General features: G+C 41.9%; 1 protein-coding gene across 1 annotated transcript in view; it reads left to right on the top strand.

The window, feature by feature from the left end:
• LOC103598905 (pre-B-cell leukemia transcription factor 3) overlaps window positions 1-12,445 on the top strand; it is a 56,934-nt gene extending 44,489 nt beyond the window's left edge. Inside the window, exons 4-7 of the mRNA XM_008582966.1 lie at window positions 5,461-5,626; window positions 6,880-6,992; window positions 7,808-7,897; window positions 10,913-12,445. Coding sequence (XP_008581188.1) covers window positions 5,461-5,626; window positions 6,880-6,992; window positions 7,808-7,897; window positions 10,913-11,005 — 462 coding nt within the window. The 3' untranslated portion in view covers window positions 11,006-12,445. The remainder of the gene's footprint in view (window positions 1-5,460; window positions 5,627-6,879; window positions 6,993-7,807; window positions 7,898-10,912) is intronic.
• The last annotated feature ends 377 nt before the right edge of the window (window positions 12,446-12,822 follow it).

Raw genomic sequence — 12,822 nt, 5'->3', positions numbered from 1 at the left:
CCATCTTGCTGCCCCTCCTTCCCCTGTCTTCCTCTCAGATGTCACTCATCCAGAAACACTCCTAGATTCTCCCTCCCTCTTTTCCTTTAGAATTCTTTCTCCTCCCTCCTTCCCTTTAATAAGGGGGTTTAGAGGTTAAGGGAAAAGGGAGTTAGGTTAGAGAGAATAAAACTGTCTGGGATCTTCTAGTGGTCCAGGGAGAGGGAGGCAGCAGCTTACACTTTTTTGCTTCTTTGTGTCAACATGAGCTTCTGAAGGTTTCTATATCTCTGAAATGTGGAGCTACAGAATTGAGTTGAGTTGAGTTGAGTGAGTTGAGTTGAGTTGAGTTGAGTTGAAGCTGAGGTCCAGTTCAAGCTCCACCTTACCTGGGAAGCCTCTGATTTTCTAGATCTGCTGGGACCTCTCTTCCTCCACATCCTTGTTGCACTCAGAATCAGTAGAATATAATCAGTACTATACTATATAGTGTGAGATCATCACCACCCTGCAATCTTAGCTATTTATTTTGAGTGTCTAGCATTGCTTTCATAACCAGATTGTAAAATCTAAGCAGGCAGATGCCACGTGTTTATTTTTTCATCTCCCCTTAGCACCTAATTCAGTATTGACCATAACAGATGCTCAGTAAGCATGTTCCAGTTATTATAAAAAAAGAAAAAGCTGATGGGTAGTCCTGGGGTTGAATTCTGGATACATCACACTTTCCAGTGTGGTTTTGGGCAACTTGTGTATGGTCTGGATCTCTTGTTTCTTCATTGATAAAACATGGATGATAGTAATAGCTAATATTATCAGATAAATGTAATGTGCCAGTATTGTTAATATACCCAGCAATTCTGTGAGAAAAATAGTCTAGTTATTACTATATTATGTAGAAAACATTTTTACTTTTAAAAGAAATTGGCATTCTGCAGCTGAATTGGGTGGGGAAATGCATGGCTCTAGTTTTTTGTTTTTTTTTTTTCCTTTTTGTCTTTTTTCATGACCGGCAACGGATCGCAACCCTCAGTGTCGCGCCCGTACCGTACTGGGACCGGCAACGGGATCGCAACCCTCGGTGTTGTGCCCGCACCTTGCTCAGCCAGTGAGCGGCCGGTCTGTATGTGGGATCTGAACCCTTGGCGGGAGCGCCGCCGCGCTCCTAAGTGGCGCACTGTAGCGGTGCGCCACCGGGCCGGCCCATGGCTCTAGTTTATGAGAGAGACCAGAAGCTTTTTTGGCCTCTTCTTGGCCTTGCAGAAAGGTTCCAGAAAATCAGCAGCCTACAAAGTGTTCACTACTCATTCTCCTGATTACCAGAGACTCAGTCTAGGGGCTGATAACAATGAATATCAGTAGAAGAAGGAGAGTACTTGTGCTTTTATTCTCATTTTTAATTGATCTTAAAATTCTTGCCGGCCCTTCGCTTTCAGCATTGTCCAGAGTCATGAATCTTTGATGTGTGTCTCAAAAGAGAAGCACAGGACAGTGTATTCCCTTTCCCTTTACCAATTTCCTGCCTGTGTTTCTATTCTGGGACCAATGTACAGACCATTCCAGCTCAGAGATGGAGCAAGCTGTGCTCTCCTCAGTGCCTGGCCCCACCATGAGCTCTGTGTGTGTATGTGTTGGGGGGAGGGAGGATCACATGTGATCCATAGCTTTTGGTACTTCCTACTGGTGAGCTTGGGGTTCTTTTGCAATTAATTGTGTCCATCTGTTTTCAAAGGGTGAAAAAAATTCCTGAATTTAGATGTCGATTGATACATTAATTACACTGATCCCAGTTGCTGCAGTGTGGTTTTAATAGCTGATTGCTACAGTACCCAAATCTGTGATATTAGAATGTGACATGCATATTTTAATTTGAGAAATAGTTTAACATTTTTATATATTCATTTAGATGTGGTTATGCAGGTTAAACATAACGTATGATCACTGCTTCTTTCATTGCTTCCAATTAAACCTTGCTTGTTAGTTTAACCTCTAGGTAATCCCATCAAACAATTGATGTCAAGGAAACACTGCCCACAGTAGCTTTGGATGAGTGGCCATTAATTTTAATTGCCTTGATATTAAAGATTAAGAAGTATTGGGACTAGCAGAATAGAAACGATCTGATGTCAAGCAAATCCACTTGCTAAAGCTTCCCCAGGCTGCTGGTGATATTAAAATTTTACTGTGAGAATTAAATAAACCTTTATTAGTGATGACTATTGTTTGATTGGTCCAGGGGTATGCATAAATAGAGGATTCTTACATATCTAGAGATGAGACCTCCAATGGTACAGAGATTCCTCAATTATGAAACTGTTAATAAAGCTGTAATCTGATTTTCCAGGCTAGGTTTCATTAATGTATTATAGCTTCTCTGATTGTCAAGGTAATATTAACTACAAAGTACTGCATCCAACAGAGAATTGTTTAGAAGAAGAGAGTTCTAAGATGGGCCTTTGTTGCTAAATTCAGAGTGGGGAATTTTCATTAATTATGTTTAAGAAATGCTATATTCCCTCTCAACCAGGACTATCCCCCTTTGCACTATAGATATATTCAATATTTAACTGTTTCTAAGGCCTAACAATCTTATTCAGAAAAGGTAGATTGGTATTATATATTAAAGTTTCTTTTTGCAAGCTAGCTCTAGGTCTATCTCCTGAGCTGAGAAAGCTGCATTGTGAAAGGTGAGGCATGTTCTAAGAGAACTTGCTTAAACAAGTATAATCAAAACATTCCTTTAGGGCCCCTTTTCACTCTTGATTCAGTACTTTCCTGTTTTTAGAATCACATAATTCCAGTATGGGAATGTATCCTAATAGTCACTGAAACTGACTTTTCCCGGTACAGAAATCCCTCCTGAGTATCCGTCTCCATCCTGCTAAAGGCCTGGGCCCACATCAGCATCGTCTCTGGCTTCTCCCTCTCCCCTGATCTCCACAGCTAGTCTGTGGCCAGATTCTGTCTGTCCCTCCTCTGTAATATCTGCTCTCTGCACTCCCAGTGCTCTGCCTGGCTCAGGCACTCATTGCATCCTCACCTGTCTCCTAACTCTTCCTCCTGCTGTCACGTCCCACACAGATATCATGCACATCCATTGTTAGCATATGGGGCTCAAGGAAGGGAGGGCCAAGAAGGCCAATGGCAGAATGGGTCTAGGTCCCTCAGGGCTGAGTTTGAGGGCCTAATATTGTGACAGTCTGCTGCATGTTGGAAGTAGGGCCAATGAGTGGAAAGGAAAGGGAACTAGATATTAGTTCAGAATAGGGAACTGTATATCCATTAGGACTGCCCAACAATGGAATCAGGGACTTTGTGAGGTAGTGAGTACCATGTCTCTGGCGGAGAAGATACCAAGAACACATGAGCTTATATTTTAGGAAGGAGGGGTGGTAACTACAAGAGAATAGAGAAGGAGGTACAGATTTAAAGGACACCCAAGATCCCTCTTAGACCATGTTAGAGGTTATGGTAGAAGATTTATATGGAAATCTCTTAAAAATTGAGAACTAAAAGTCTTTATAGAAGTTAGGGATAGAGGCAAAGAGGATAATTGAAGTATTGAATATGGATGAGATTGCTCAAGGAGTAAGAAGAGGGCCAAGAGCTGAGTCTTATAGAAAACACGTGCGTGCACACACACCCTGGTAAGTCAGGGAAGGAGCAGGTGTTGGAGGAGAAGCAGCAGCATAATGTCACAGAAACCATGCAGAGAGTGAGCTCTAAGAAGGAGGGGTGGTAACTAAAGTATCAGACACTGCCGAGAGGTCAAATAAGTTGAGAAGAAAGGAACAGCCATTCAATTCGGGACAGTTGTGATGCCTGTGTAACCACCTCCACTAACCATCTAGCTCTTGAAATTTAGATTAAATGAGAAAATGTATGCAAAGGGCTCTGAGTAATGCTCGGCACATGGGAGATTCATTAAATGACAGTTATTATAGCCACTACATTTGATATGAAGAAAAGAAAAAGATATAAACAAGGGTACTTTAAAAAGTTTGTGAAAAAATAGAATTAAAAGATAATACAAATCTTTCCATGAACTTTTCGAAGTACCCTCGTACAATACTTCAGGGCAAAAAAAAAAAAAAGAAAAAGAAAAAGATGGTGGAACAGACAGCTAGGGAGTCCTGATCTGTAGCATATTTCTTTCCTGATGGTGTTTGGCTTGTTTCTGTCTGATGAACCTGTGCTCATGGTTGCTGCATGGGTCCCCAGCAAGTGTGCCTGCACATGTATGTGCACATATGTGCACACAGCGATCCCCAGGATGGGACAGCATATGGGCAGCGGCAAGGCCAATGTTGCCCTCCTCACAAGGCTCCCCCCATTCCAGGGCTCTCAGGAGTCCTCCAGAAGGAGCAGTGCCATAGGTTGAAGAATGAGAGTTTTATTTCCAAAGCAATTAAAGACTTGGCAGAGATGGTCAACAGGGGTGCCCATTGGTATAAATTGGGTTGGAGGGCTTTGAACTACAGGGCGCCTGAATAGCTGCTAGGAAATAATACCTTCAGGGTAGAGCAGTGACCCGCCCAGATTGATATCACAGTGTCCTCCTTTGACCAATTATTAAGAAATTATTGAAAAGTATTTTTTTAAAAACTGTTCCTTTAACAAAAGAGAGGTTAAATCTTTTTATGTAGCAAGTGGGTATACTTTCTTATAAATTGCTCTGTGGCTTTTAGCTTCTTCGTTAAATAGTAGGTGCCTGAGCACATAATGTATCTGAGCCATGAGCCTTGGGCTGAAGTTTGACTCTCCATGAAATGTGATGAAATCTGCCTGTTGTCAAGATCCTCTTTAGAAATCTCTTCCATTTGCATTGGCTGACATCATAACTAGTCTACAAAAGATATATTTCACCTGATGAAACCAGAGCCACTGCTCCTCTGCATTTTCATTTGACCTTATTGGAATTACTGGAGTTTTCAAGTTGTGACCTTCCCATGTGTTAACTGTTAGCGCTTGAGCAGACATCTTGGCAGACATACAGTTTCTTCTAAGGCAGGAGACAAAGGGACTTTTCATGCATTATTAATTGATGTTACTCTTCTCAGCAGACCAAACATGATTCTACTGTACAGCTGCCAAAATTGTTCCAGACCCAAAAAGAAGAATAAGTCATTCTTTCTCAAGTATTTCTTATTATCTACCTAACTTTACATATGTTTCCTTTAGCTTTTGAGCTACTTTTTGGGAGCCTGTGAATATTTTTTAATGAGCAGTGTTCCTGGCCATTTGGGTGTTACTGTGGCCAACTCCAAGAAGCAGTGTTATTCCAAAGCAGTGTGAATGTTTGCCAAAAGAGGAAGCGAACCCCTAAAACCATTATGCATTATCCATAGAATGTGAGATTGCAGGCTAGGAATTGACTGTCTCCTAAGATATCCCCTCAGTGTCCAACAGTTATTATTGGAAGTTTTACTTTTTCTGTTTGACCTCTCTTCCCCTTCAATTGCATGTCCCTGCAATTTGTAGGTATCCAACTGGTTTGGCAATAAACGAATCAGGTACAAGAAGAATATCGGCAAGTTTCAAGAAGAAGCCAACCTCTACGCTGCAAAGACAGCCGTGACAGCTGCACACGCAGTAGCCGCCGCTGTGCAGAACAACCAGACCAATTCACCCACCACGCCAAATTCTGGTGCGTACCAGGTGCTCGCTCCCTTCTTGGCCCAGGCTACCTTAAGCCACAATGCCCCGTCCCACAGGTCAGGAAGCAAGAGCCATACTGAGGACACAGTGGACTTACAAAGGAAGATTTATGTTCAAATGTGGGCTTTTTCATGGGATAGGTGAATGAGTGGATGGCCAGAGCCTGTAAAGCCCCGTTCACAGTGAATGCCACTCAGTACTGGGGGATTTGGGAACTTTTACACTTAGTAGTGGTTTTTAATTCAGCAATTAGGCAAAGTGCTCTCACTAATGATTATTTTAGCTATATTGTTCCATGTAACACTTTAAGGTCAATAGTGGTCTATCAAAGAATGAAATATCAGAAGTGGGAAATTTGCCTGTTACTGTGCATAACGAAGCTGGAATGTTGGAGTAAGTACAGTAGTGCTTTCCACCTGATGTAGCTACAGGTTCCAGTCTGCTGTCCTTTTTTTTAACATTCTTTAGCTCCTGTCTAAGCAGTTCTGACTTGGTAGGCATAGTAGGTGGTTAGCTGTGAGGGACATGGTACTTAATTCATGGATGCAATGCTCTTCACTCCTCATCTGGTACATTTTCACCAAATTTTATGTGACATTTATGATAGAGTTAAAAATGTGTTAAAATTAGAGGGAACTTGAATAATAATGAAAGATGTGCAGCTAGTCCAAACAGATGGACTTGAACTTGAGTAGCATTCAAGAGGCTTTTCTAAGGAGATCTTTTAAATATATCCCTAAAAATCCAGAAAGTAAGGGAGTTTTTTTGTTTTGTTTTGTGCCCTCCACCCCCAGTTCTTTTTAATGGAACACGAGAACAGGTGAAAGGAAAGGTAGGTAGGATGAATGGCTAAGAAAGAGATTCAGAAAGATGTTTTTTCTCCAGGTAATTGTCAACTGTGACAATTAATGATGTCGAAGAGCTCATTTAATGATCACGTCCTGGAGATAAATGGAAATAATGGAAAGGTTCCAAGCCAGCTACTGGGTGTCTTCCTGTTTATTATGATTTGTCTTTTCACTTTTTTATCTGGGCTTCCCCAATGATGGGATATTTCCTGCATGTAAAGTGAATCACAGGACCTAACTCTTCAGTTGTTCTCTGTCCTCTTAGATCTGGAAATGCTTTATGTTGTGCACAGCCTTTCCCTTCTGCACCTTTTCTCTTTTCCCTGCCTCTAGGTCTTTGAGGATTATGTGTGTAGCTCTCTGTTATTCAGCTACTTAACTCTTTCCTTTCCAGGTTCTTCTGGTTCTTTTAACCTCCCAAATTCTGGGGACATGTTCATGAACATGCAGAGTCTGAATGGGGATTCTTACCAAGGGTCCCAAGTCGGAGCCAATGTGCAATCACAGGTAGGAGAAATGCCCCAACTGGGGCCTTTCTAGCAGGGTAGGGTTTGGGCTCAAAACTCTTTACTCTGACTCCATGGAAGTGGTCTGCACATCCATGCAGAACCTGTGCTGGGTGCTTCCAAACATGATCCATCTGCCCCGCCATTTAATATAATGAGAAGTCAAGTGGACAGTGACTTTTGATGATTCAAACCTGATAAACTTTGTGAATGCATTCGGCTCTGGCTTGAGCTCATGGAGAGGGTTTGGGTGCATTTTACTTTTGTCACAAAATAGAACAGAAAAGTCGTGTGTGTCGGTGTGTGCATGGTTTAAGAATATATTGCTCTGTTTCATTTATGTATTTTTTTAAGTGAGAATACAAAAACCTGAGTTCTTAAAGGATATTCCAGGTTCAGTTCTTCTCATCCTCTTAATTGAGAGCAACTATTTCTTATAGTTTTTATGCATATAGATGGGTGTGTGTGTGTGTGTGTGTATGTGTGTATGAGACAAAGTGAGTGAGAAAGAAAGAGATCCAGTGTACATATTTTTAAGTAGGTTTTCACCCACAGCCACACACATTTGGTTGCTGTAGAGGGAAAGTTCGCATTGCTGTGAAGATCTTATTGTTTGGCTGGCATGAAAAACAAAGATGTGTGAGTTTAAATATGCAAAGAATTGTTGAAATTCTGCCAGTCACATTTGATTGATAAATTTGTCTTTCATTGAAGATGCTACACCCTGTGGCACACATAATTCAAATTGTTTCCTTTTGTAAGTGATGATGTTTTAATAGATTTAGGATGATGAATTTTGTTTCGTCTCACTTCTAGGTGGATACCCTCCGTCATGTTATCAATCAGACGGGAGGCTACAGTGATGGCCTTGGAGGAAATTCACTGTACAGTCCACATAATTTAAATGTGAGTACTCTGGGGAACGAGTTGTAGGAACAGTATCAGGTAAACAGTGACTAATAAATAAATTAGTAGCGATTTGACTTAGTTTCTCATCTAGTTGGCAGGTAGGGAAAGCATTGTCTTTGCTGCGCTTTTATTTTATGAACCTAAACACTTCACATTTCTTAGATGCCCTTAGAAGTCCTCACAGATGCCCAGAAGTGGCTGGCATTCTGTTGTCTGTAGGGACTTAAGCATCAGCCTATTAAGACGCTATTTCCTACCATCCAGGCTGTTCTAGGGAGATGATGAAAAACAGGTCATTTATCTTAGAATCAAGCAGCAGGAAAAATTCCCAGATACAACTCAGGTGAAGGTGATAACCTTGGAGGGCCCCAGATAGATCAATAAACCCAGCTAAACAAATAACTCTGTTCTTAAAAGTGGCTTGCTGCATTGTCAATGTAGTTAGCAGAACATGTTTGGCAATTTTAATGACCTCTGAATTTTTAAAAGTAGAGAAGATAATTTTTATTTATTTATTTATTTTTTGTCTTTTGTCTTTTGTCTTTTTCCGTGTCCGGCAACGGATCGCAACCCTCAGTGTTGCCCCCGTACCGGACCGGGGACGGCAACGGGATCGCAACCCTTGGCGTTGCTCCCGCGCCTCGCTCAGCCAGTGAGCGGGAACCGGTCTGTATGTGGGATCCGAACCCTCGGGCGGGAGCGCCGCCGCGCTTCCCAAGCGGCGCACTTATCCAGTGCACCACCGGGCCGGCCCGATAATTTTAATTTTTGTAACCAGTTCACTAAAACTTTATTTTCCCCCTTAACCCTGACATGGATGGGAAATGGCAAAACACATAACTCCGGAAAGGGGGTCAGAGGATTGGGTCACCATGGTGGAGCTGGTGTTGAGTGGTGGGCAGAGTCTAAGATTCCAGACTTAGGGAGGAAGTGAACTGCCCAGCTCATGGTAGTAAAGTAGGAAGAAATGGACAAATTCTCCCTTTTTAGGGCATTGGCTTGCTATGAGAGTAAATATTAATGATTTAAAAAGTGATTGAGGATATTCAATTGTGAAGGGAGAAAGGACCATTAAATACTCAAATCTTTTACATTTGAAATGTCAAATCTTTCTTTTTGGGTTTATAAATAACTCATAATAACCCACAACAAACCATATAAAAAGCCTTTTAGTTGCATTTCTCCTTTTTCATTTAAGTGTTTTGAAATGCTTCAGAGAGTGTGCGATATCCTTATCAACATGATAAAATATGAAGCTGTGATTGCCTGCAGCATTTTACAGACATGAATTCCATCTTCACTGATGAGGCTTGATAAGGCACTGTTGTATAATACAGTGCATAATCTCAAACCACCAGAGTAAGGATTAATTTATTTTGAAAAAAAAGAATGCTTGCTGACAACCTCTCCTCCAGCTGCCACGCTGGGTAAAAATATTGTACATTTGTTGTTTATAAATTTGGATAAAAGAAGAATGATGTTTACTTCAGATGGAATATCTTTAGACTTGTATCTGGGTAAGAGTTTTTCTTTCCCTTAAGTAGATTTTCATACCTGGGGGGATGCCAGAGAGGAGGGCTTAGCTATAGAAAGAGAAGAGGATTTCTTAGAGGCCACCAAACATACATGAACACGTCACCATCCAACCAGCACAACTGAGGCTTTTTATAAATAAAAGGAGCCATAGCTCTTTTTATAAAAAATCTTTTTCCTTTTCTTTCTTTTTTTTTTTTCCTAACCTCAATTTGATATGCGTGAAGCCTGGATAATTCTATTCCCTTTGGCTCTGGTCATCTCTGTGGGGTTGTTTGGTTTCCCCCACCAGGTAGGGAAGGTGCTTTATATGCAGAACTATGCAGTGAAGCAGAAGACACGGAGTTCTCCAGGAACAGTGATCACGGGAGAAGAAACAATAGCCAGCACATTGCTCACCTTCAAGTGGACTCCAGGCGGGTGGGGAACACAGACAGGGCTCTCCGCAGCCTGGCAGCACAAGCCTGAAACAGGGCATTTTGGTGGACTTGCAGAAGAAATTGCAGGTAGATGTGAGGGAGGCAGGGGGACCCGTGACCCACACTGGCATTGGTGTGGGAGGTCTGGGCCTGTGGGCAGCATGCAGGCAGAGGCTGGCCGGTTCTGCAGGCGCTGGGTGTCGGCTAGCTCACTCTTGCCTTCTCTCCAGAAAGCTCCACCCCGTCACTTCCACTCAGTGTTCCCCAACTCACAAGCCCAGCACCTCCCTCTTCTTGACTGACATAAAAATATGTAGCGACAAGCTGTCTGCCACAGCAGAAATCTGATCAGACATTGATTTCAGCAATTGCCTCTATAGGCCAAGACATAAGGCAAATTTGTTTCTGAGTCTTGTTGTTGTGATGCAGGTCTGAGGCAGGAAGGGCCAGCGGCATGTGGAAAGCAGTAGCAACATCCCAAATAGGGGCTCCAGTTACAGATAATTGGAATACAGATTTGAATAGTGTGTGTTCCTCCACAGTTCATGCATTTTCATTCTGGAAGATCCCATTTGGAGAGAAATTCTGGCCTTCATTCTCCAAGGGTTATGGTAGCTGGCTGTCAGGCCTGTATGGGAAAAGGGCGGCCAGCTTCTTCTCTGGAAATGATTAAGCCGGGCTGATGATACTTCATGGAGTTCAAGGTTTTGCCACAGCATTGCATTGAGCTTCTCCACTGTTTCCTACTGAAAAGATTTCTTTTCGAGTCACTTTATTTTTACCAGCAGATCAAAGGCCGAGCTTCATGCCAGTTTGGGACTAGCTGAAGCCCTCCTGCTGCATGCTGATTTATTGCCAAGTCTTTACTTGATGGGATGGATTTGTTTTACATGCATTTAATCCCACTTTAACACATGCTTCCCAACTCCTGCCAAAGTGGGTTTAGAAAATACATTTTGCTAATGCATCTTTGCTCTCATGTTGTCATCTGGGTGTTTTAAATTGGGGAGTAGAATTAATATGTAGACGTGCACCCGTTGAACTGTGTTTCTCCTTTCAGGCTAATGGAGGCTGGCAGGACGCAACAACTCCATCTTCTGTGACTTCTCCCACAGAAGGCCCAGGAAGTGTGCACTCGGATACCTCTAACTAATCTTTGGCCACACTTCTTCCTGAGCTGACATGCCTCTATAAGTGCATTCAGAGCAAGAGGAGGGAAAGGCAAGCGCTTTTGTAGCCCACCACCTACAGCTTTACTGTAAAACCTTGTCTTATTAGAGAACTTGGTAAATCTGTTTTTTAAAGAATCATAATCATTTGTATTTATACTTAAAAACACACAATGTTAAAAAAAAAGCACTTTATCCAATTGGGCCAAGATTTAACATTGTTGACAGTCCTGTAGCTATTTTATCATAATTTATTATCAATATTTTACATTAATGGTTTCACAGTTGCCAATTACTTGGCCTTAAGGGTAAAAAGTACAATATATGTTAAACCTCAATTGTAAAAGCAGATGCAAAGATTCACCTCACCTAAATTGAACTACTTGCATATTTCCATCGCAGACTTTGATTATCTTTCTTTCATATCACTGATGGAGTTGGAATAAAAGAGCTGTTTGGCTGTCTCTGCTAATGATGGTTGTGTTTAAGAATCTTCCTCATCACAGTTGTGTTGCAATCTCTTATGTTGTAATTAGATCAGAGACTGGTAGCATCTTTTCTCTCTCTGAAAGCACCAGTGCCCAGAGTCTGCTCGGTAATTAAATTATGGATCCAGATTGTTCTGAGAGATGAAGATACTTGCTGCTGATAGAGGTGAAAATGAGATCCGTCTGGGGTTTTTCGGTGTGCACTGGGTGCTGCACAGACTTGTCAAGGTTTGCTACGTCCTCTGGGCATCCACAAAAGGCCCTGCTCTCTGGAGTGTTGTATATAGTGTAGCAAAAGAGTATTTATACATCTCACCAATCAAAACACAGCTTTATTACCTCATGCGAACTCATACGAACCAATAGAATTTCAACATGTTCTGTAGCTTAGAGTGCTCACTTACTACCTCTGAACAATACTCACGCTGTAGTTTGTCTCTTTCTTATCTTTTTGCATCTTGTAATTAACTCTTTGTTTCCCTTCATAAAATGTAATGTACATTGTAATCTTTTAAGAGAAAAATCAGGGTTGCATTTGCAACTTTTAAAAAACTGAGAGTGGAAACATTGGGTCTTAATTTAACACAGGATCAGTAAAACTGTTGTAAATACTGAGAAACATTTTGAATGTTCTTCATCTTATTACTAATCCATGCAAAAAAAGCGGCAACTAATTGTGATGCATTCAGATTTCAGTATTGGGTACTGTATATTTCACCCTGTGTAATGGGGCCCCCTCTCCTTTCTCTCTTTTTGTATTGTATGCGATTCTGAAACTGATTGAGTCATGAAAATAATTTGTGGCGGTGATTCTAATGTATTAAAAATGTTTCGTGTTCCTTTCTAACTGGATTACACCCTGGATTGAAAAAGTCTTCCTCGTGGTAGTTATATGTAGTTTCAAACATGAATAAACTTTTTGCTTTCATGATTAAATGTTGATGCAGTTTTTTACTCCACTACTTGAGCCTGCTAGCTCAGGCAAAAGAGAGAGCCCGCCCAGCATCAGGGCATGAAGGGTCAGGGCGTGGCCTGTCGGAGGCCTGCGAGCCGAGTTGAAGCTGAGAGGGGAGGCACAGCTGGCACCAGCGAGTGCCTCCCTCCCTGCTGCCTTCCGGACCATCAACATATCCTTGCTTGACCTTACGCCCTCACGCCCTCATGCCCTCAGTAACAAAGTGAAGAAAACACTGTCCCCATTTTCCTAGATTAGGAAACTGAAGCTCAGAAAGTCCATGCCACAAAGTCACAGACCTAGGATAACAAAGGGTCAGGCCTTGAAGTCAGGTCTCTCCACCCTTGGAGCTCACACA

This window comes from Galeopterus variegatus, unplaced genomic scaffold, assembly GCF_000696425.1.
Source record: "Galeopterus variegatus unplaced genomic scaffold, G_variegatus-3.0.2 Scaffold2777, whole genome shotgun sequence".
In the NCBI taxonomy this organism is placed as follows: domain Eukaryota; kingdom Metazoa; phylum Chordata; class Mammalia; order Dermoptera; family Cynocephalidae; genus Galeopterus; species Galeopterus variegatus.
This window is presented reverse-complemented; position numbering and strand designations above follow the sequence as displayed.